Raw genomic sequence first — 22,481 nt, 5'->3', positions numbered from 1 at the left:
AAAGGATATTCGTTTGTGATCGAGACAATGACTGTGCTGATGGTACGGATGAGAGAAATTGTACTAATGTAACCTGTAGTAGCACGGAATTCACTTGTACTAATGGCAAATGCATACCAAAACGGTAAGCAATTGATTTTAAGCGTGCATTTTCACTTTTTTCTTGGTACCAAATCCCAAAGACAGGCTGCCGCCTTTTACACTAAGGGTTTTAGAAAATTTCAAGAAGATAATATAATTCTCCAATGTCATCCCTTTGTATTTAAAATGTTGCGCTTGAAGTTAGAATTTTGGTTATTCCTGTGGCTGGAAAATTGAGAAAAGATGAGAAAAAGAGGACTAACAATAGTTTGATGATGTAAAAAAACTTGTCTTGACGGGAGGCATTCTTCCGTTCTTTGAATTCAGATCCAAGTATAATTGTTGTGACGTGACTTTGTTATATTTTCCAGCCTCATACTATCACTTACTTCAAGCGAAAATTCTTGTCGGTTGAGTTGACATTATCGCTCCCTTCACGAAAGATGATCAATTTCCGCCTCTGCAAGCGTAGGGAAAATCTAAAAAACTTTTTAAATATTAGAATGAAATAAATTTTGAACTTTATTATATTTAAATAAAGGTTTCTTTGTGATGGTGATAAAGATTGTCAAGATGGAGTAGATGAAGAAAACTGTCCAACCACAGTAACTACCATAGCCACAACATCTCCAGGAAACTGCACTGGCTTTTTGTGCCGGCTTTCAAAGAAATGTATCCCGAGAAAATATGTTTGCGACAACTACGTTGACTGTCCAAATAGCGAGGATGAGACATGCTGTCAATCGGACACCTACTTGTGTCCGAGCAATGATAAATGCATACCAAAGACATACTTGTGCGATAAATATAAGGACTGTCCGTACGGTGAGGATGAGAAAAATTGCAATATAAGCACGACTACGGTAAGGTTCTTCTGCTTTCAAAGAAACAGCTCCTTAGTTTTTCAGTGTAATGTTGCAATGGAAAGACTGCGATTGATATGGCATTTCTGATTAAGACATTGTTCTAGTTCGCTTTTCATATAATTTGATGATTACATTTCGAATTAAACAGGTTTATCTGAGTTTATTAGATTGATTTCTAGCTTCTTTATGGGGTGCTTTAACAGATCCAAGTTTTCAAGTGCCTTTTATATATTGTAACAGAGCTCTTTGAGTTCCCCCTATTGGATTATGTATGCAACGTTATTACATCAACTTTCCTTTCTTCTAGCATCGTGCTTTAACTAACCACCAGCAAATTAAGAAACTCTTCACGTTGACATGTACTTATTGTTTATTGATTTTACAAGGCTTCGGAACCATCTTTTTCAGCTACGAATATTTTCTGCTAAAACTTTTAAAATCTCATAAACTCAAACATTTTCTATAAATCTTTTCCTTGCGATAATGTCATATGATTCATTCATAATTTAAAAACAATACCTTTCAATTAAAATTTGAGTTTAAATGCTCTTTTCGATGATCTTTTGAAGGTGGCAACGACAATATCTACGTATCCTGCCACCTTGACATCGGCAGTCTCCACCTTAATTACAAATCGTAGCCAGCTCATCACGACGGCAACAAAACATGTGACAACCAGCACTTTTCCGTTAGTTTTAAATCTCACCTCTCCGTTTTCCCAAAATATTTCAACCGGTATCCCTGTCACCAGTGTGCCAAGTACAAGCACAACAGGTAAATGCTTTCGTGCTAAAAGTTTTAGTTATTCATGTGTTTTAGCATCAGTGGTTTCCTTGGTAACAAGTTATAGGGTCTAATCAGACTTTTTTTAGCTACATTATAAAACACAAAACAAGAAGAATCTTGAAGAAGAATAACGAGAAGAAGAATGTTTTCTTGAATTTGCATTAGTCCTCTGTTAGTTATACGTGTCCAGCTTATTTAATAAAATCTTCAATAATTAATTTGAACTCTGTTGATGATCAATTACCACTACCAATTAGAAATCCCAGATATTCTATAACATCTAATATCATATATGATATCTATATGATAGAAATCTCAGGAACTTTGATTTAGATCTAGCTGTACCTACTCTTAAAAACACTGCTTCCTTGGAATATTAGTTTCGAAATAAATTCATACTTTTGTTGTCAATTCCTATTTGGCTGCCGTAGTAATAGAGCTTCAACCTGAAGAGATCATAAATCTGGATGCAAGCCTTGGTCATTTTTCAAGAATTGGAGCATCATTAACAGGAACGAAGAATTTTCAAGTTTTTTTTCTTCTACGAGCCATTATTGCAAGCACTACTTAACTGCATCTTTCTTTACTTGCATTCCAGCCCTGTATACAACAAAATGTCCATCAAATTCGACATGCCTTTGCACGAGGACTTGCGATTCCATGGCTAAGAATACCAACAGCTGTGCACAGTTTATTTGTACAGATCTTTGTAACTGTACCCAAAACTACACAAGGGCATCAAATGGCATTTGTTATAATAGACCTAAATGTCCCTGTGTCCTCAATGGCATTGTACATAAGGTACTCTTTACATTCTACAAAAATGATATTCTACTAGGACAAAATAGCGAGTTTACCAACAATACCTTGCCCTTTGCGCCGAGTTGATTTCTTTGCCTAGAACAATTTTACGTCAAATTTGAGTTATAATGTCACATCATCTTGTTTATCACGCAAACTAGTATACTCTTTACATGCTTTATCATATCTATTTCTCTAGAAACCTGAGTAGAAAAATTCCTTGCACAGTTTGGATATGTTCATCAAAGAGTTATATATTCGTACAGGTCACATTTTACCAAGGAGCTTACGTTAATGCATATTGACCTCCTTTTTTCTTTATTAAAAAAGCCTATCTATTAGAGATAGTAACAGGAAAGACATTTGTTCTGCATTTGATGAATCTATTTTAGGTAACATACCACATTCTCACGTAAAATGCATTAAACTGATTTTTAAATACAGCATCTTAGCAACTGCGTTTTTCCAGTTACGTTCTGTAGGAACTGAAATTCAGTTAAGACTATTGTTGTCGTTTTGCTACAGATTCAACTGAATTAAACTTTTATTTCGTGCATTTTAACCTTTTCCGCAGGTTGGATCGGTAATCAACCACACAGAGAACTGCACCACGTGTATTTGCACTGCATCTGGGTTCAACTGTACATCTTATTGTCCCATACAGAACTGTCCAGAGGTCAGTGAACGTACAGTGTCTTGATATATAACTACTATAGGCTATCTTAGTCAACATATTCTTTTTTGAAATGGCACAGCATTGCCGAATAGCCATTTTGTGCCATTCTGTTCTTCCGCAATTAGAAAGGCTTATTGAAGTTACAGCAATCGACACTGCATTTACTCTTGTTCACTCTCCGTTCTTCCAGATATCCATAACATCAACATGTTTTTGACTGTCCTAAATGAAAAGATACATTTTTTTGGCTGCCCTAACTATAAAGATACCTGTTTGTTTGACAGACCTTTAGAATAATCGCCTGCTTATGGAAACTTGAATTTTTCAGCTAACTTTACTTGATTTTCGTAAATGAGATGAATTCCTCCAAATTTTTTAGCTAACTTAACCATTGTTTAGTCTCTGATACACCCAATTCTTTCTCTTTAAAACATAACTCAATCAAATTTCATTTGTTTCTTTAGAAGTAATAAACACTAGAAGCTATATATGCACTTTTTACAGTTTAGCACCATTACTTCACTTATTTAACTTTCATCTTATTCTTAGATTATTCAGTCTTTGATAGAAGCTATTTGAGTTCCTTTCTATGTCAGCGATTTCGTAAAAACAAAAGGAGTTAAAGCATTTGTAATTCTCTGAGAAAAAATATTGAAAATATTTGAAATTTTTAACCTTTAAATCTGAGATTTGCAATCTGTTTTTTAATCACCTTTGTGAAGCACCACTTTATCATATGAAATCACACTGAGTATTTTCATTCCTTACGCATCCGTTATAAACCAGCTCCCTTAAGTATTATTTCGAAACAATGCCTGTGTTTTGTTTTTTTATGAATTTTTGAATGCATATAGGAATGTTTAAGCATTTGGACGAGTGGTTAAAGTACATAGCGAGTAGTATCTGTTAGTCAATATGTCTTATCATAGAACAAATAGCTGAAAACCTCAAATCAACATCTCGTTGCTTTCAGGATCAAGAAATCCGTTACGAAAGAGATAAATGCTGCTTCTGTTCACCGACCAGTAAATATAATTTATTACTCTTTTTGTTAATCAATACCTTTTGATTACTTTTCTATCTGAAAACAATTTAAAGATTGTTAAACTTAAAATATGCATCTTATCTCTCATTAAAAACGGTAGTTCAAATTTTAAAATGGCTTTGAAAAATGGAAACATTTTTAGACATACTAAAGCTTTCGTCTGACACTCTTCAGAGTACAAAACGTTACAAAAGCATACGAGTTAATAGCTATCTTTAAAGATATTTTTAAGGTAAACTTAATCCATTAGGACAGAAGAGTAGATCATTTTTTCATTTTGTTGTAATTTCATGAAGCATAAAAATTTTCACATCTCCAATGAGGTTAATTTTAACATTACTTTTACCCAACTGAGGAAGTGACAACTTATTTTTACCTTGGCAGAAGTTACCACTTTAGTTCCAGCAACTACTTCCTATTATTCTACACCCTCCACTCCTGCCCTTGTCTCCGAATGTCTGGTAAACGTTACAAATGTTAATTTCACAAATGACGATGGATGCAAGTCCGTATCAACACTCATGCAGACAAGTTGCTCTGGAAAATGTGCTTCGGAGTCCTGGACAAAGTTTAACGAAGTTGTTCTTTTCAACGACTGTCGATGCTGTAAAGCGACTGGGTACGAAAGCTACACCGCCCAGCTTTTCTGTGGAGATGGCACCGTGGTAACCATGGACTATCTTGTTATTACAAGCTGCCACTGCAAAGGCTGCAGTTATGATTTACTTGGTACGACAGCACCTTCTACTATGACTGCTGGCTGACCTTAAGCTTAAGTTGTTTCTAAAAGTAGTCTTATTATGATTATTGTTACTTTAAATGAATTCATTTAATGAAAACTCCCGTCTGTTTTTGGTGAGTATTCTAAGAGGGTTTCATTGTTTTTATCCTCCAGCAACTGCTTCAGTGAAAACCATTGCGCCTTCGGAGAGGTTAATCGTCACTGGTAGTGTTTCAGTAACACCAACATTTACACAGCAGACAGCTAAACATAAAACTGATGTAAATTCCTTTCAAAAAGGCTGTAATGTAACGAAACATACCAGAATAATTGAAACTAGTAATGGATGCCGTTCAGAATTCCCGGTTATAAAGACGTCATGTGAGGGGAACTGTTTCTCGAGCTCGCACTTTGAAAATCTGAGCTTACTTTCTGAATGTAACTGTTGCAGGCCCTCAAGTTACAAAATACTTACAGTAAGGTTAATATGTAGCAACAGTACCACTTTAGACTATCCTTTTATGCGCATCGTGAATTGCTCTTGCCAAATCTGTAGTAGCCACCAGACTTAACTAACAAGTAGGTTACAAATGGGGTATTGCATATCAAAACGTTTGAAGATTTTTTTTTTCGTATAGAATCCAGGAAGCGTCACCAAGTTTTGAATCTGGGTAGTATATAAGTAGATATTTACCAGGAAGCGTATTTAAATTCTTGTTGATGGATTGTGAATTATAGGCTGACTTGGCGGTGGATCGTAAGTTATGTAATGCTGCTGATATGTCTAATGTCTTGGCTTTTGGCGAAGCAGCATTATTACCAAACTTTTTCGATTTTCCCTAATAAAAACTAAAAAGCCAGTGATTTTTCAAGCAGAAATGGCTCATTTTATCTTTCTCATCTGCATTTTTAACAATAGTAGGCTGCCAATGCAATCGCCAATTCCTGTATTTCCGTGAATTAGGTTATTGCAAATTCAACAATCATCCTGAGGCTTCATACTTTAAGGAGCATTGGTAACAACACCTGTTATAACGCCTGCGTAGCTTGGATCTCCTTTTTGTAACGTTTAGTTAGGTTATAGTTAGGTCTTGTCCAGTAGGATTAAGGTCACCAACAATGTCTCTGCGAAATGAATAGTGAATACCTAATTTTCTATTTGTTGGCCTTATTACTTTTTAAACGACGTTAAAAGGACACAGTCTTCAAAAGGATTTAACAAGATGAACCTCTTCTGGAGTGTAGCATTCAATTATGCACTACGTACGAAAACCTGGATTTGTACAAAATATGACACAGACATTTTCATTCTATCAGAAGTATTTAGATGTTTCAGAGAAGAATTCCACCTCAAATTAATATCCCTGTTCAATACCATAATCAAAACTCTTGAATTTTTAATTTTGACAATTTTAAACCGAAGCATTTTTTGCAATAGTGGTCCTGAAAAGCAAGCTGACTAATAATATCATCGATATATTATCAAATCTTCGTACATTAACATTCGAGTTAACAGGCATGTTGAAATATGCTGGTAAAGAAAATGTTCTTCACGTTTATGGTTTGTCTCAAAAGATTTTCAGGTTTTCTGTTGTAATTTATTTCTAAAAATAAAATTGACAAACAGAATTTCAAGACAGTATTCAAGAAACACTAGAACAGATTCCCCTTATCGGGAATTTATCGAGAAAAAAGTCAAAAAATAAACAAATTCTAACAATCTAGGCACTGCAGTGGCGGATTCAAGGGGGCAACTAGGGGCAGTTGCTCCTCCCACAACGAGTAGAAGCAAGTCTAGCGCCCCTTTGTTTGAAATTGTGGGCCCCTTTTGAAGAATGAGAATCAGATGAAAAAGATTCTAAGACCGATAGGTTAATTTGCTCCAAGGATTACATCAAAGTTATGTTGTTTATTCTGAAAAGGTATCTGAAATTGTTGTATACAGCGTACTCTTGTCACCAATTTTTGAAAATTTTTCAGCGCCCCCACTACCAACTACCCCTCCTTCAAATTTGCTCTGGATCGGCCCCTGTGCCACTGTTAAAGCAATTATAACTTATCAAAACTTTAATGTACGCAGTTTATCCAAATATTCTTAGCTATCATACAGTTAAATACAATATACTTTTTTGTTAATAATTTCAAAAGGTTTTTAACCTAACTATCAAAACAAGATGCCACCCTAATAAAAAAGATTAAAGGTGGGAGGGGAAATTTATATAAAGCTGCCAAAATGCTTGGCTGAGTATCACCAAACAGCTGGAGAGACTTTTTAAACCTTTATTTGGCGATGAGGCGCAGCAGTTTTCTAGCTGTTTAGGAAAAAGATCACTAGACTTTTGGAACATTTTGAAGGAGAATAAAAACCTTGAAATGAGAGGAATGGAACTGTATACTTTGTAGACTATTCGTCGCTCAGGTTGGGTTTTCAACCGAATTAAATGTGTTGCATTTTAAATAACAAAAAGGGAATCCTTCTAGGCATTGAATAGGGATGTACACTTAGGGTACAAAAGTATGGAAACGATAGTCAAACATGGCGGCTCACAGTGGCCAAGGGCCTAAGCCGACAAATTTCCAAAACAAATTTACTAGGTGAAGGGGCTTTTGTTGCTAGTGACTTTGGCTGGAAAATAATGCGTCATGTCAATGGCTTTGGAATGAAAATAAATCTGTCTAGATCTAACAAATTGATAAATCTAAGTATTTTTCTACTTCTTGAAAAAGAAATTCGGGGAAATTTTTAACCAGTGCTTCAGAAAAATTCTAGAAAAAGTTTTCAAAGGTTTCATAAACAGCTACGATGAAATGTAGGCAACTTTGCACAACAAACTTTGCTCAAACTTTATAATGTAAAACAATATCATTTTTAAATACCCTTCCATTCTTTTGTACCCTTAGTGCATTCTTAGCACTTTTTCCATTTTATGCAAATATACATGTTTTTTATATTTATTTGTTAAATAAATTTGCATTGTTCTCTTTTTAAACAGTTTGACTTTGCATTGGGCTTGAATCAGCTTTTATTCTGTAGCTGCCTAGCTTAGATAAATTTATAATAATGGTGATCCTATCCTACAAATCATTAGGCTTGTAGCTTGTAAAATATCTTACGGTTAAGGATTTCATACTTCAAGGGCCAGGGGGCCAGGGTCTACTCTAAGAAAAAACTTACAACGCCACAAATTCAAGAACTGGGAATTTTTGGCAAAGTGTTAAAATAATCTGAAAAAAACGAACCGAAAAAACGGTAGAACGAAAACTACTGATCTCAAGAAATAAGTCTTTCGTTTGACTTCATTGTTGGAATTGGAGACAGAAAGCATTTACGGGGTATAGAGGTTAGTGCGATTTTACCCGATAAGGATGCAAACGAAAAGGATTTTTCCTGATAACCGAAAAGGATTTTTCAGAACACCACAAATCAGATTTACAATTTCACAAAACGGCAACAAAACCACGCTAGAGTAACCCCTGAAGGGGCGGGCTCATTTTTCAATCTATAGCAGGCAGACCAAGGATGGGGGCGAGGTGGAAAATGAATTTACTAGCCCCTCTAACCCCTCGCTTTCTTGGAAAATGTCTGAACGAGGCCATTTCAAAAGGTATTTTGTAAGTGCCAGGCCTACCTAGAAGATGGCGGACGTCAAAGGGAGCTCCGGTAATAAATCGAGTGGGGTTGCCTTATCCCAGCTTCCTTTGCAGCAGTTAGAATATTTAAGAGGGCAAATAGAAGAAGTAAGTAACTTTTGTGCCCAATTTTTGCAGCTGAGCATCGTCAATTTTAGTTTTTGTTTTGTTAAAATTAAACAAAGCGGCATATGTGTCAAAAACCGAAAGGCCTGATATAAGGCAGATTTTTTGTGCTCGGTACAGTACTAGTGAAATCTGTGGATGTGCATCCAGCAAGTGGAGGCTGACAGTAAAAGAGAGGAAATTATTTTGGGCAACGCCTTTTACTTTGGCTTTTATGTGACCACACCCTTAACCTGTGCGTAAATTTTTCATGGGCAGACAGTCGAGACATGTACAAAAATAACTCAGTGGCGTAAAAAGTTGGGGGTCAGAATGGGCAAAAAATCCCCCTGTAAAGCTAAACTGTTTTTTTTGTCGAAAAACCTCTAGTATTGCTAGAAATATAACATGGTTGTTAAGCAGGTATTACATTCTGAGAGGAAAGATTTTAAAGTTGGATTAAACATGCTCTTTTGTAGTTCTGAATCTGATTTGCAATCTTTTTCAATAACGTATGATACTTAAGAATGCCTTTGTCCAGGAGACAAACAGAAAAATCTTCAATTTGTTTGATTTATTACACTTAACTTTGAATAAATGATAAGATTTCATCTTTTTTATATCAGATCTGATGTTGTTATGTTATGTTCAAATATAGGAATAAATCTACTGCTTGTTACTTTTATGTTGGAAAATCTAAATCCCTCGCCCGTTTTTCTATATACCCCACTGAAATATAGATAAAAATGGTCTTGATAAAAATGGTGAAATATAGTTAAAAGTGACTTTTTAGCTTTAAAATATTTAACTGACACCAGTGGGCTGCTTAGCACATTGTTCTGCCTCATTAATAAGTACAATAAAAGTTAATATTTCTGTAAAATCAGTCAAAGGCCTGAGACTGCTATAATTTTGAAGAGATAAATGCTAGCCTCACTCCATAAGGACCCTCAAGTTACTGTCCTAAAGGAATATCTGCTGTGCATCTAAATTAAAAATCAGATGTTCGGAAGCCTTGTACATGGCAAATGTGCCATGTTAATGGTATTCACTCCATACTGTTGCAAGGATGAACACAGTGGTGGTTTTAGGGGGTCCAGGGGGCATGGCTGCAGGCCTTAGGCTTATGGTAGTAAGAAAGGGTCCCTGCACCTTAGAAAAAGAATTGTAAGGAGAAAAAGGGCTCTGCAGATTTTTTTGGCCCAGAGGCCTTGCATTCTCTGAAACCACCACTGGAGAAACACCAAGTCATTAGCTCATCCTGATATGAGTAGGCTCTCCTCAAATGACCAGGCCTGTTTTTATTTAATTTTAATACCACCTTGTTACTGTAATGTTTCCCAAATTGAGCTCTATCCAGGTCACTTTCACCTTATTACAAAGGAAGGTAACAATTTCATCTTAAGAAAACAAATTCCTATAGTCAAATTTGTTTGTTCTCCATGTCATATGATTTGACAAGTTTGTCCCTGTATAGAAAATTAAGGTAAAGTAAATTAATGCAATCTTGGGTTGAAATTTTGAGACTTGTTTATTGCTTATGTCTTCAGTACTATCTATAACCTTTGATATGTGTATACATTGAATCTCATGTTATATGTCATATGTCACAGGAAGTCAAGATGCTCACTGAATCAGTTTCAAGACTAAAAGGAGCACAGCAAAAATTTTATGATTCCATGGACAATGTTGGTAAACTGAGAGTCAATAAAGAAGGTTAGATTTGTTTTTTATTTTTTGTCCAGGCTTGCAGTATCTCTAATTACACTGTCAATCAAAAGAACATAATTACCCATTAGTTACTTTCTGGTTCTATCTAGTGAATTTGTTCCATAGAGATAACTAACTGTATGCAAAGCATTAATATCACAAATTTGCATACCAAAGCCTTTTAACAGCAGTAGAATTCTATTATGAAATTATATATATAAAATTTTTGTGTAATTTGCACATTAGCAATGTGTCATAATTGTCGATAAAGATATCAAATTGCATTTCTTTTATAAAGTTGAAACCATTTCAAGCAATTTTTTTGCCTGAAAATGTCACCACTTATTGAGCTCTGAATTCACCTAGTACAAGATAACTGCATATTCAAGGAGTACCATGTACATATATCAAATTGAAAGTTGTTTCATTCTTTACTAAATTCATATAATTTCATGCCAATTTTAGATATATGTTTTTGAAATTTTTGTTGGAAAGGAAATTTTGTCATGTTTATATGTTTTGTAATTTGCAAACTTGCAGCAGAAAGTGTTATCCTCTGAGTTTTATCTTTTATTGATAACATCATGCTTTTTTATTGTGGTTTTTTTTTCTATTTCTAGGCAGTGAAATTTTGATTCCCATGACAAGCTCAGTATCCTTTTGCTTTCTTTTAAATGCTATTCAGATTTTTATGTCTTTTAGGTAATTGTAATACCATACATATTTTCAATAATGCATTTTCCTTTTAACATCTGATATAGTTAGTTACAAAGTCTAATTAAAATCATGCAAGGAAAGTTTTAGCCTTGCCTATTTCGTCCTGCATATTTTATTGCAAATGTTGTTTAGAATGTGTTATAAATGTTAGCAAAATCTTATAACTGTGCATCTTTTCTAATGACTGACACAGCATTTTTGTGCATTCTAATTATACCACTGACCTCTACAGCTTGTTTCCTTGACAACTTCATTCAGATGTATGTACCAGGAAAGACTGAAAATCTAAAGAATGTTGTTGTTGAGATTGGAACTGGTTACTATGCAGAAAAGGTTGATTTGTGTTTTCACTTTACAGCAAGTTTTATAAATTATGTGTACATTTTTTTTGAATAGTTATCAACTGCTTTTTCCAGTACTGTAGTTTTTTGGGTTATATAGATTCATGTACCTGTATTAGCAGATGATTAAATTTGCATGCAATATTATTAACAGCCTTGTCATCAAAGCTTTGATTCCATTTCCATACAGATGTGGCAATATAAAATTACAAATCCAAAAAAGGCATACCATTTTGAGGGTATTTTATTCCGAATCTCTGACAAAAGGATGCTAGATGTGGGACATGTCCCCGCTTCATCTCTTTCTGTGTCACACAGGTCAATTTGAAAAGTTGCAACAATTGAAAATCAAATCCAGCTTTAAGCATTTAAAAGGAATTAAAAATGTAACAAACTAAGTGGTTTACTGTTTGAATGGGAATTAATGCACAATGTATTTTATTTATGACATCAACACTTACACAGTCTATGTGTATAGCATTAGTGCAATAAATTAGACCTTTCATTTTGACATGTTTTCCTGCAGACACTTCAAGAGGCAGATGATTATTTCAAACGAAAGATTGATTTTATCACGAAACAGGTTGAAAAAATACAACCAATTCATGCAGAAAAGCAGGCGTTCATGCAAGGTTTGTATCTGCGATTGTATTGAATCTGTATTAAAAAACTAAACATTATTTTACAATAGCTTTTCCATAATAAAACGTTCTTAGATATTTCAAAGTAAGAAAGCTCAAATGTGATTGTTCACTTATAACATAGTCAAAAAAGGGAAACTTGGTTTCTTAAAGTACTTATGGCTGATGGAGAGGCTAATACGCTGGTGGCATGAACAATTTAAGTTTTTTCAGAAAATTTCAGATTTGAGAGTATATCCTGCTTTGAAGTTGGCAGGTACATTAAGGTTACGGCAAACGTTTTCTGGATGAAAACCTACATTTTCCGCTGTTTTCACTTTCTAGTAGCCGAACTTTCAAGGCACAAAATGATACCTTGTTTGAAACAAACAGAAATTTTGAAAATAGAAAAATCCCATATAAACGAAGGTTTCCATAATTTCTTTATGGAAACTTTTAGTTGAGGTCTGAAAATTGCTCGACCTGTTAAGCCGATTATTGTTGCTTTGCCGCTGTGGTCCCATGCTTCATTTACATAATATCACATGGCACAACCATGTATACGGCTGTGTTTATTGAAACAGGCTTATTGATCTTAAAGCTCTAATTGACTTGACCCTAAATGACTTGCAAGTGCGATCAGTAAAATCCCGTTTTCTCTGGACTCACAATTCCTCTACATACTGGTACGAAAAAGCTATTTTTACCCAAGGAACCAAGCAAATGGCTCCAAAATTTGCACACGCCTAGGACATATGTCGGGTAAGAAAATGGTGTATCAAAATTTTTTTCTCTGGTCCATCCTTTATAGCCAAATACAACTGCGGGAGTGTAGAAAATCGATTAGCAATTTTGACATGGTATAGTTTCAAAGGAATGAGGAATTTGAAAAATCTGAGACACACTTTGGCAGCTAAGGATCTGCCCTTTCTGCTGATATAAGTCAGATCTAAGCAATAAGTTATAAGTACACTGCTGATATAAGTACACTCATCTAAGCAATAAATTTGCCTGGAAAGTATCATTTTATGATATTTGCTAACTATTTTGATATGGTTAAAATCACAAAATTTTTGTGCATCGACTGGTTTAAGTTTATTAAACTATAAAAGATTAAATCCGATTCCGTTAATAGTTTGGCTCTTAGAGTGAGAAAACCAAATATTGTATCAGAAACGCTTACCGTAACCTTAATTTAGAAAACATGTTGTGGGGTAGCCATACTCCAAAATTCAGCATATTTAGCACTTCTTCTAGGGATGAAATTGCCATGGAAAGGGAAGAGGCCTCAATCATTTTTTATTGAACCACGACACCTCTGTTTAGGGGGAGGGGCATGAAATATGAACAATGAAATGATAGCAGCAGATTTAAGAGATGAAGAATGAAGGAATGTGAAATAATAACGTTGAGATGGCCTTTTTTAACATTCTAACTAGGGGATAATTGCCTCTCCCGCCCTAGTGACTTTCCATTTTTTTAAACAATAGGCTATTTTCCAACTCTTCAATGAACAAAGGGTTGCTCCGGCAGCAAATTTCCTTCAAATAAGCTATGTACGAAATGTTAATGAATGTGTGCTAAGAGGGCCTAAAAATGTTACTTTTGATACAATTTCGCAAGAAAGAACCTTTTCTCAATGATAATACGATTATTAATGGTTACATTGAGATAAAGGAGTAAAAATTATTTAGACTTGATAACTTAAAAGTCCCATTACCTATCCTTTGAGCCATTAGAAGAAAGGAGTTTTGTAAAACCGAACTGGCATTTGCAGGGACTGTGTCAAAAGAGTAGCCCGGGGGCCCTGCCCTCTCTGGTTTTTTGCTAATTAAGGAATTTATATCAGCTCAAATTTTCATATAGATAAACCTGCGTGTTGCACCAATGCATTTACGTTGTTTGCACCCAAATTTTAGAATCGGTTGCGCAGGCCCAGGTTTTTCAATTAGGATTATCAATAACGAAAAGGTTTACTATGTCACACATTTGTCCAGATAGGTTTGCATTTGTTTGCTGCACCATGGTGCAAAATTAAATCATGTCTCTTTTTCTGTTTTATATTAAATACTCTGCTAATTTTGAGTGATTGGGTTAATCCTTGTTCTTTTAAAGCAATCACTGAGACGATGAACGCAAAGATCCAGCAACAGCTGAGTACTTCGAAGCTCACAGAGCAGACAGCAAGTATGAAGACCTGAAATCTCTGCCGCACCTTAGCATAATGAGGTCCTGCCATCAGTCATTTCCTACAAACAAAAACTTGCGAATACAAAGTCTGTCTTAAACATATTGTTAATTCGTTTTTTCAATGGATGATCTATTTTGAGGCCAGTATTTAACCAGATTTAAAGGAAACCAACTAATATCCATATTTTGCATATTAATTGACTGAATATAAAGGTGTAGGTTTGACTTAAATTTCTTTGATGTGCTTGCATCTGTTTTTCTCAGTAAAATAAGGTTTCCTCGGAAAAGGCTACTTGCATTTTCCCCCGATTCTGAGAATGATTTTGCTACAGCTGCTTGCCTAAAAACTTGTTCCAAAAGAAGTAGTACGAGGTGCAACAAATGTTACTTTAATCCGTTGTTTGCAGAAGTAAATGAAGCAGTGGTTAAAAATTATCTTGTCACTTTCCTTTGTGCTGTCTAGGCATCTTGTCATCAAAGAATTTCATCAACCCTTTCCTACTTTAGTACTGAATGTGCCTTGGAAGGGTCAAACTTTGCTGTTTGTTCCCCCCAGTTCTCAGCAGAATCGATTTTGTATTTTGTCTAAATTCGATGAGAAAATGTCGGGGGAGGGGTAATATTTGGACACCGTACTTTTTGTAAAGTAATCCTATGATTTTCAAACTGCCAATTTTCAAACAAAAGTTAGTCATAGGCGTTCCCTGTTGGTAAAAGGTGGTTAAAAGGTGGTTAAAAGGTGGTTAAAAGAGCGTGGCTTGAATATTTTTGGTTTGTCCCCCCCCCCCCCAGAGCTTAGTGGCTGGCGCCGCCATTGGGGGGATAAATGTCCGTGTGTGACATTTTGGAAATTGCCAGACGAAAATCTACCAGGCATGATCCGGTTGACTCATGATAGGGAGACTTGTATCATTTTTCGGTTTTTGAAATTAGCATCGATGGGTATGTTTTTGGTTTCCTGGAACTATCATTGGATCCATTTCCTGAAACGATCATTGGATTGATTTCCTGAAACGATCATTGGATCCATTTCCTGAAACGATCATTGGATCGATTTCCTGAAACTATCATTGGATCCATTTCCTGAAACTATCATTGAATCGATTTCCTGGAACTATAATTGGATCGATTTCCTGAAACGATCATTGGATCGATTTCCTGAAACTATCATTGGATCCATTTCCTGAAACTATCATTGAATCGATTTCCTGAAACTATCATTGGATCCATTTCCTGAAACTATCATTGAATCGATTTCCTGGAACTATAATTGGATCGATTTCCTGAAACTATCATTGGATCCATTTCCTGAAACTATCAGTTATTCTTAGGATCCATCCCTATTTGGTCCTATTTGAAAATGTTTAGGGTCTGTGGTTAGATGCAAGGTTTCTTTTGGGTTGGCAAGCTTCGGGTGACAAATTTCAACATGGCAGCCCTCTGCAGCAACATATGATGACAAATTAGCTCTAGGAATTATAAACCCGAAAAAAACAACGAGAAATATAGATTAGTCCCCGCTACACGGGGCGTAGTATTTCTCACAAAAAATATTCTCGAAAAATAGGATGTCACCTGCTAAAACCAGGCTCTTTATGTTATAGGCATACATCGTAGTTCTTCAATTTAAAAACCTCAAGCTTTTGAAATTTCATAACTATTATTTTATTGAATTAACTCATTGCTAGGTTTGAACTATAAACAATATTTTAAAAAAGCATCTAATTATTCATTGAGTAAAAGAAAGGAATAAGAAGCGAACTTTAAGAATTGAACTCAATTCGTGAGTTTTGTTTTCAAATTTCTGATCTTTATCTCACTCCACACGTTGACTGCCATTTTAGACAAATTGCATCTGTCAAGTAATTTTTATTTGAGAGAACAATTAGGTTTTCCTGTCTTTCATTACTCTAAGCTAGAAGTTTGTCACTTTAAAGATTCATCGTTCGTGTGCATGGCCCAGATCGCCCTCGTCAGGCTTCTTCCATGCATCCGTCAGCATCAATTTCAAATTGTAATGCTAATATGGTTAGTCAACATTTCCTATTTTCTATATTCGTCTGTATTGCTATTGATTTGTTGATACTGAACATGAACAAAGAACTTTATATTGTGGCTGAGTTTGCGTTCAATTAATCGCCCAAAAATAGTGCAGGCAGTTGGGGTAGAAATTGTATTTTAAAGGTCGCGAGGGAACGCCCGGGCAAGTGGAAAGAAAAATATCGCATTTTGTCTGGCAAAAGTCTCTGGCTCAAGCGGGAAAGCAGTAGCATGGTAGACTGGATTATAATTGTATTACAGGCTCTTTCTTGCCTAATGAACGACTGTAACTTCAGTACATGACCCAAATAATGTAAATCCTATAAAATCAACGTAAGGCGCCTATGCTTTTGTCATTTCATTTCATTTAAGCTACTACTAGTAAATTTAAGGGAAAATTTCTCTTGCCCCGTTGCTGTTTAGAGAAAAAGAAATTACAAAATCAACTACTGATTGCGCAATATCGAAACCATCATTTTTGAATAATTTTTCAATCAATTTGCATCAGACGTATCTTAATGCTTTTCATATTTATAACTTGGATGATGCTTGGATAAGGTTTAGTCGTGATTGGCAAAGCACAAGGACACGGAAGCGACGCTGTCTAGCGATAGCACCCTATCAATTTCTTTCAGGTCTGGGCCCACAGCATTTCCCTGTCCCAGTCTCACGTTCAAATTCGCTATTTTGGTTTTAGGTTTTATCAGAGTTCCTGGTCGATTTACAACCACAACAACACCACGCTTGCCTCTCGTAAAGTCCATAGCCATCTTTGTCGTGGACGTTGTTGACAACCAACCTTCCGCATGCCCAAAAGAAAAGATGGCAACTCAGAATGCAGATGCAACAAGAAACGACGACGAAGTAGTCTCAAGTGATGACGTCGAAGCATTTTGCTTCTTTAATAGACCAGACTTGTTGCAAAAATCGTTCGTTGGTTTAAATGAGCTCAGGAAAGCAGGACTGTTTTGTGACGTAACATTGGTAGCGGAAGACCGCGAGATTAAGGCCCACCGTGTTGTTTTGGCTTCTAATAGTTCTTATTTCAGTGCTATGTTCACAAACAATATGGCAGAAAGTGAAATGGAGAGTGTCAAATTGCATGGTGTAAACTACAAGGCACTAAACTGCATAATCTGCTGCCTTTACGGTGAACAGTTGAGACTAACTCAGAATAATGTTAATGAGGTCATGTCGGCCTCTTCGCTCTTGCAGATCGATCCAGTCAGAGAGGCTTGTGAGAGTTACTTGCTTAGAAAGCTTCACCCAACAAACTGCATTACTGTGAGAAGCATTGCAGATACATTCAGCTGTCCAAAGCTCCTTAATGCAGCCGAATCATTCATCGAGAAAAATTTTGTTGAAGTTTCAGTGTCCGAAGAATTTCACCAGCTGCCTCTAAGTGGAATCACAGAGCTTATATCTAAAGATGACTTAAATGTTCGCTCAGAAGAGCAGGTATTTGAAGCAGTTTTACGGTGGGTTAAACATGAAGAAGAGGGAAGAAAGGAACTTTTACCTGCTTTGCTGGAACAAGTACGACTGTCCCTCCTGCCACCTCAGTATTTAAGTGACAGAGTATTATCTGAAGAAATTGTCCATAGTAATATCCACTGTAGAGATCTTATAGATGAAGCTAAAGATTACATGTTAATGCCTGAGAGAAGGAAACAAGTAAAGAGTTTCAGGACATCACCTAGAAGATGTAGTGAAGCTGCTGGACTTATATACATTGTAGGTGGTTTGTCCTCCACTGGCAAATCATTGTCAACAGTTGAAAAATTTGACACTGTGACATGTAAATGGACTCCAGTTCCACCTATGACAATGCAGAGAAGCAGGGTTGCTGTTGTTGTTTTGGACTCAAAGCTTTATGCTCTTGGGGGTTTTGATGGAAATGTCAGACTAAATGATGTGGAACGTTTTGATCCTTATGCAAACAGGTAAGGTAGAAACTATTTTTAATACTTGAGTACCCAATAAGAACACCAGAAAACCTATTTGAAAGTGAGAAAAAGAAATGTATGTAAGAGAATTTGAGAACCTTTCCAAAACAAGACATTCAAATGGACAAGAAAATAGTATGAAAGAGTATTGAGAAGCATGCACAAAAGACTTGACCTCAGAATAACTCTTCTTAAACTTTTTCCTCCTTCTGTCAATTGCAAAATATTCAGTTTTGGGCCAATTGATATGTTATTGATATATCGTGATAAGTTAAACAGAAACAAGTATAGGATAAAATTTATCTCAGTTCAAGAAAATCTTTATCATACTGTAATAATCCAATAATTTGAATTTCTCTTCATTCTGGCAATGAAGAATTTCAAATTGAATTATAGCTAATCAGAAATGGCCATCAATTTTGATCATTGTGTGACAAATATGTGCCTAATTTTAACTTTAAGTCAGAAGTCCTGCAGCAAAATTTCTGTCTTTAAGTGTCATTTTCCTCCTTCTGTCAATTGCAAATTTGTCTAAAAGATATTGAAAGATAAGATAAGTTTTGATATGAATAAGGTAAGTAAAAGAAAGAAAGATTTTCCTTAAAATTTGGCTGTGTACCTCAACTTGAAGCAGCTCTATGCCTTGTCATGAGATAATTGTGCTCCTATATACATTTAATTTTACTATATATTTAGTGCAAACAATATTATTCTTAGGTCCAGCAGTTCTTGATCATGTTCATGAATCAAGACTTTAAGAAAAGATAATTAACAGGCTTGTAACTCTGATGAGATTTGATTTTGATAGATTTGATAGAGAAAACAAAAATTAAATCATTTATGAAATGAAAACCCATTTGCCATTGGGCTTGGCTGATGATAAAAAAATAAACAAAACGGAAATATTATCTTTTGATATTCAAAGAAAAAACAAATACTTTTTGTCTCAAAGGATTTTCAAGATCTACTTTGATCTTCAAGATCCAGATCTTCAACCATTGACCTAGGGTCTGTTACAGCATAATTTATATGAATTCAATCTCTACAATTGCATTAAAAAGGATATTGACATATGTTAAGCTATTGATGTTGATCATTTATCAATCACATAACCTGAGAGGGCATCACGAAAAGCCTCTGAAAATGGAAAATTTGGTGATATTTGGCCAATAAAGAATTTTAGGTTTGCTACTAGATTACATGTATTTTTGCTTGGTATATATAGGAATATTGAAAAAGGTAGGAACTTGAATCTGAATGTCAACTTTGGAGCACAATGGGCCACTAATTCTTGGAACTTGGGAGTCTTGAAGCAATGAAGATTGCTAAAGAGGATCCAGGGGAAAAACTCCACAAGTTTTTACAATTTTTATCCCACCTATGGTGAAAATTGTCTTAAAACCTTTTGACTGTGATCATCAGATATGCCAAAGCAAAAGGGTCAACTTAAGATGAAAATGGTAAAAATCTTTGATTCAGTTAGTACGTGGCCCAGTGGCGTGGACTAGTCCCCCACCTCCATCTCCCCCCGTGGCTCCGCCACTGAGTGCGTCCAGAAGTGACTTTTATCTGTAAATTTCTTTGATTTATAGGAACTATATCTGTAAATTTCAAGGAACTAGTGATTAATGAATGAACAAGGCTGACACAAATAATTTTTAGACCCAAATCTGTAATCCAAAGTTCTGTTCTCCATACGCACTAGAGTAAAGAGGAGAAAAATTGCCAAGCGTACGATTATCAACTGAAAACTGCGTTTAGTGCCGGTACTTTTTGTTACTGATTTGATCTGAGCTGAAAGTTATTCAAACTTTAGTTGAAATCACTAATTTTTTCCAGATGGGAACGCGTATGTCCTATGAATGTCAGGCGGAGTGCTTTAGGTGCAGCAGTGATGGATGGGAAAATATACGTCGTTGGGGGTTATGATGGCAATGCATCATTAAACAGTGTCGAATGTTTTGACCCAACAATGAATCAATGGAAATTTGTTGCTAGTATGGCCACCATGAGAAGTGCGACTGGAGTTGTCTCCTTAAATGGCAAACTGTATGCAGCTGGAGGTCACAATGGCATGTCAATATTTTGCTCCGTAGAAGCCTACGATTTGACCAATAAGCAATGGCGCTTTCAAGCTCCTATGATTGTACGACGTTGTAGATTGGCGTTAACAGCCCTTAACAATCGGATTTATGCGTGTGGCGGCTATGATGGGACTTCATTTCTTAGTTCTGTGGAGGTTTATGATCCCTGTCTCAACCAATGGAACTTCGTATCATCCATGACACAGAGGCGAAGCCGTGTAGCTGTCGTATCTTTAGGCTGTAAAATTTATGCTGTTGGTGGATACAATGGAATTTCGAATTTAGGCAGCGCTGAAGTCTATAACCCTTGGGCTAATAACTGGGAAGTCGCCACTGAAATGGAGATGCACGATGGTGGTGTTGGTGCTGCTGTACTTCCAAGAATCACGTGAATTATTATTCGCTTCTTTTCTATTGATTGTCATCGCTTGTTGAATAGATACGAGAAATTTATGCTATAAACTATCAGAATGCATCAAAGTTTTCTAGTAATTTAAATGCTGTCCACGTAATTCTGGCGACAATATAGGATTTTTCCATAAATTCTTATCTGTACTTTCTCAATCACGGATTTTCTGTCAATTGTAATGACAAAGCTTTATCCATCGTTTAAAGTTTCTTTCCCAAATGTCCCAGTATGTGACAAACGGTAACCCTGTTCCAAATCCCAATTTAGAACAAATGTTGAAGGTTGCTGATATTGTGAAGACAAAGACGCATATTGTAATTCAAACTAGTTGTAGGGCAAGAATTGTTTTGCTTAAAAGTTATTTACTTTGAATTTGATCAAACTGATTAGCAAGTGCCCTTGGCGGATGTTTCGGAGAACGCCCTTCAACAGACAAGGTTTTTAGTTCTTTCTTAACGTATTGTTGATATGTAATTATGAAACTAATAATATTAATTACAAATACATGCATACAACCTATCTGCCTCATTTAACACATTTAATCTTCTTTTTTTAAAGCCCGCATTTCTTGTAATTTGTTTTAAGATTTCACAGAGATCTCTAAAATTGCAGTTTTATTAACAGACGTAAATATGTAAAAATATTTGTAAATATTCATTAGAATCTGACAACCAAGTAATGTTTCTCGCTTTCTCGTGGCTTTCTTTATCAAATACTCTAGTGCTTCTAACAGACGGGCCCCCGTGTATTAATTTCAGAAGAATTTGCCCTCCCTCCGTCGCTTATTAGCACCCCGTCTTCTGTTAAATTTTATAGATCAAGTCATTTGATTTTCATTCTTCTTTGCTTTCCATAGTTTTTTGTAAGATCTCAACCGTACAAAGGAAACCGATGATTTTTGACTTGGAGGTTAAAAGCTGTAAATTTGATTTATCTTGGTATGATTGCAATTTTCTCTAAATCTATGCAAGAAACTGAAATCAAATTTTGACAGTATATTCTAAAAGGTACTTCGATTTTAAAACTGGTCGACAGGAACACCCCCCTTCTATTAGCAACCCCCTTCTATTAGCACCCCCTTCTATTAGAGACACTAGAGTAAGCCTTTTACAAGCTCTTTTGAAACAATTTGCTATATTTCGGTTTAGATACGTTTATGATAAAATGTGTTTGTCGAGGGACTACCCTGTCTAAGATTTTGTTTTCCAGCTTTTAATTTTAAAAAATTCAAAAGTAATTTGATGTTCAGCAGCTGGTATATAATGCATTGATAGCAATATTTTTAACATACCCAGGTTACAATGCATAAAGCAGGGCTGTAAAAACTTCGAGAACCATCCTTGCAAGTCTCTTTTTCGAAAGAAATTCACCTGCAAAGCTTATATATCCATTCGGAAAAATGTCTGGTAAATTCTACAGCATTCGGCTATGTTTAGCGCGAAACTACCAGAATAAATGTATGGAAAAGCAAATCTACCTTTGAACTGGTCTGGTTACGGAGAAAGGAAAAAATCGGGCTAAATCTTATGGGTGAAAACTTTCACCCGGAAAAATTGCAAAATCGGTCAATTTTTTAAAACAAAATTTGTCCTTAATATTCGCTTTCTTTCAATATAAAACACCATAAGTAACGTTTGAACATAGCCAAGGTTCCGTTCAACTTGACTGTCTGCTTTAAAGAGAGAAAATTCTAGTTCAGTATTTTGGAAAAAA

The 22,481-nt window shown here is 35.5% G+C and overlaps 2 protein-coding genes across 2 annotated transcripts; both read left to right on the top strand.

Moving 5' to 3' along the window:
* Nucleotides 1-8,556: 8,556 nt before the first annotated feature.
* LOC135682451 (prefoldin subunit 5) lies at nt 8,557-14,514 on the top strand. The gene is made up of 6 exons (XM_065197344.2): nt 8,557-8,714; nt 10,325-10,427; nt 11,042-11,073; nt 11,397-11,471; nt 12,006-12,111; nt 14,215-14,514. Exons 1-6 carry the CDS (start codon nt 8,613-8,615, stop codon nt 14,298-14,300), a joined length of 504 nt encoding a protein of 167 aa, XP_065053416.2. The 5' UTR covers nt 8,557-8,612; the 3' UTR covers nt 14,301-14,514.
* Nucleotides 14,515-14,663: 149 nt separating this feature from the next.
* On the top strand, nt 14,664-22,059 carry LOC135682450 (kelch-like protein 18). The gene is made up of 3 exons (XM_065197343.2): nt 14,664-16,317; nt 17,027-18,272; nt 20,115-22,059. The coding sequence occupies exons 2-3, from the start codon at nt 17,152-17,154 to the stop codon at nt 20,749-20,751; spliced, it is 1,758 nt and encodes a 585-aa protein (XP_065053415.2). The 5' UTR covers nt 14,664-16,317; nt 17,027-17,151; the 3' UTR covers nt 20,752-22,059.
* Nucleotides 22,060-22,481: the final 422 nt, after the last annotated feature.

The sequence above is a fragment of the Rhopilema esculentum genome, chromosome 16 (assembly GCF_057945365.1).
Source record: "Rhopilema esculentum isolate cy_ngs chromosome 16, ASM5794536v1, whole genome shotgun sequence".
In the NCBI taxonomy this organism is placed as follows: Eukaryota; Metazoa; Cnidaria; class Scyphozoa; order Rhizostomeae; family Rhizostomatidae; genus Rhopilema; species Rhopilema esculentum.
The sequence above is the reverse complement of the archived record's forward strand: the minus strand, read 5'-3'. Positions and strand labels throughout refer to the sequence as shown.

What these genes read in the sequence shown, in the direction of transcription:
- LOC135682450 (XM_065197343.2), top strand. Translation starts at nt 17,152, where the DNA reads ATGGCAACTCAGAATGCAGATGCAACAAGAAACGACGACGAAGTAGTC. An exon ending in TTTGATCCTTATGCAAACAG is followed by an intron (nt 18,273 to 20,114) that starts GTAAGGTAGAAA and finishes AATTTTTTCCAG; the next exon opens with ATGGGAACGCGTATGTCCTA.
- LOC135682451 (XM_065197344.2), top strand. Translation starts at nt 8,613, where the DNA reads ATGGCGGACGTCAAAGGGAGCTCCGGTAATAAATCGAGTGGGGTTGCC. An exon ending in ACTGAGAGTCAATAAAGAAG is followed by an intron (nt 10,428 to 11,041) that starts GTTAGATTTGTT and finishes TTCTATTTCTAG; the next exon opens with GCAGTGAAATTTTGATTCCC. An exon ending in AAAGCAGGCGTTCATGCAAG is followed by an intron (nt 12,112 to 14,214) that starts GTTTGTATCTGC and finishes GTTCTTTTAAAG; the next exon opens with CAATCACTGAGACGATGAAC.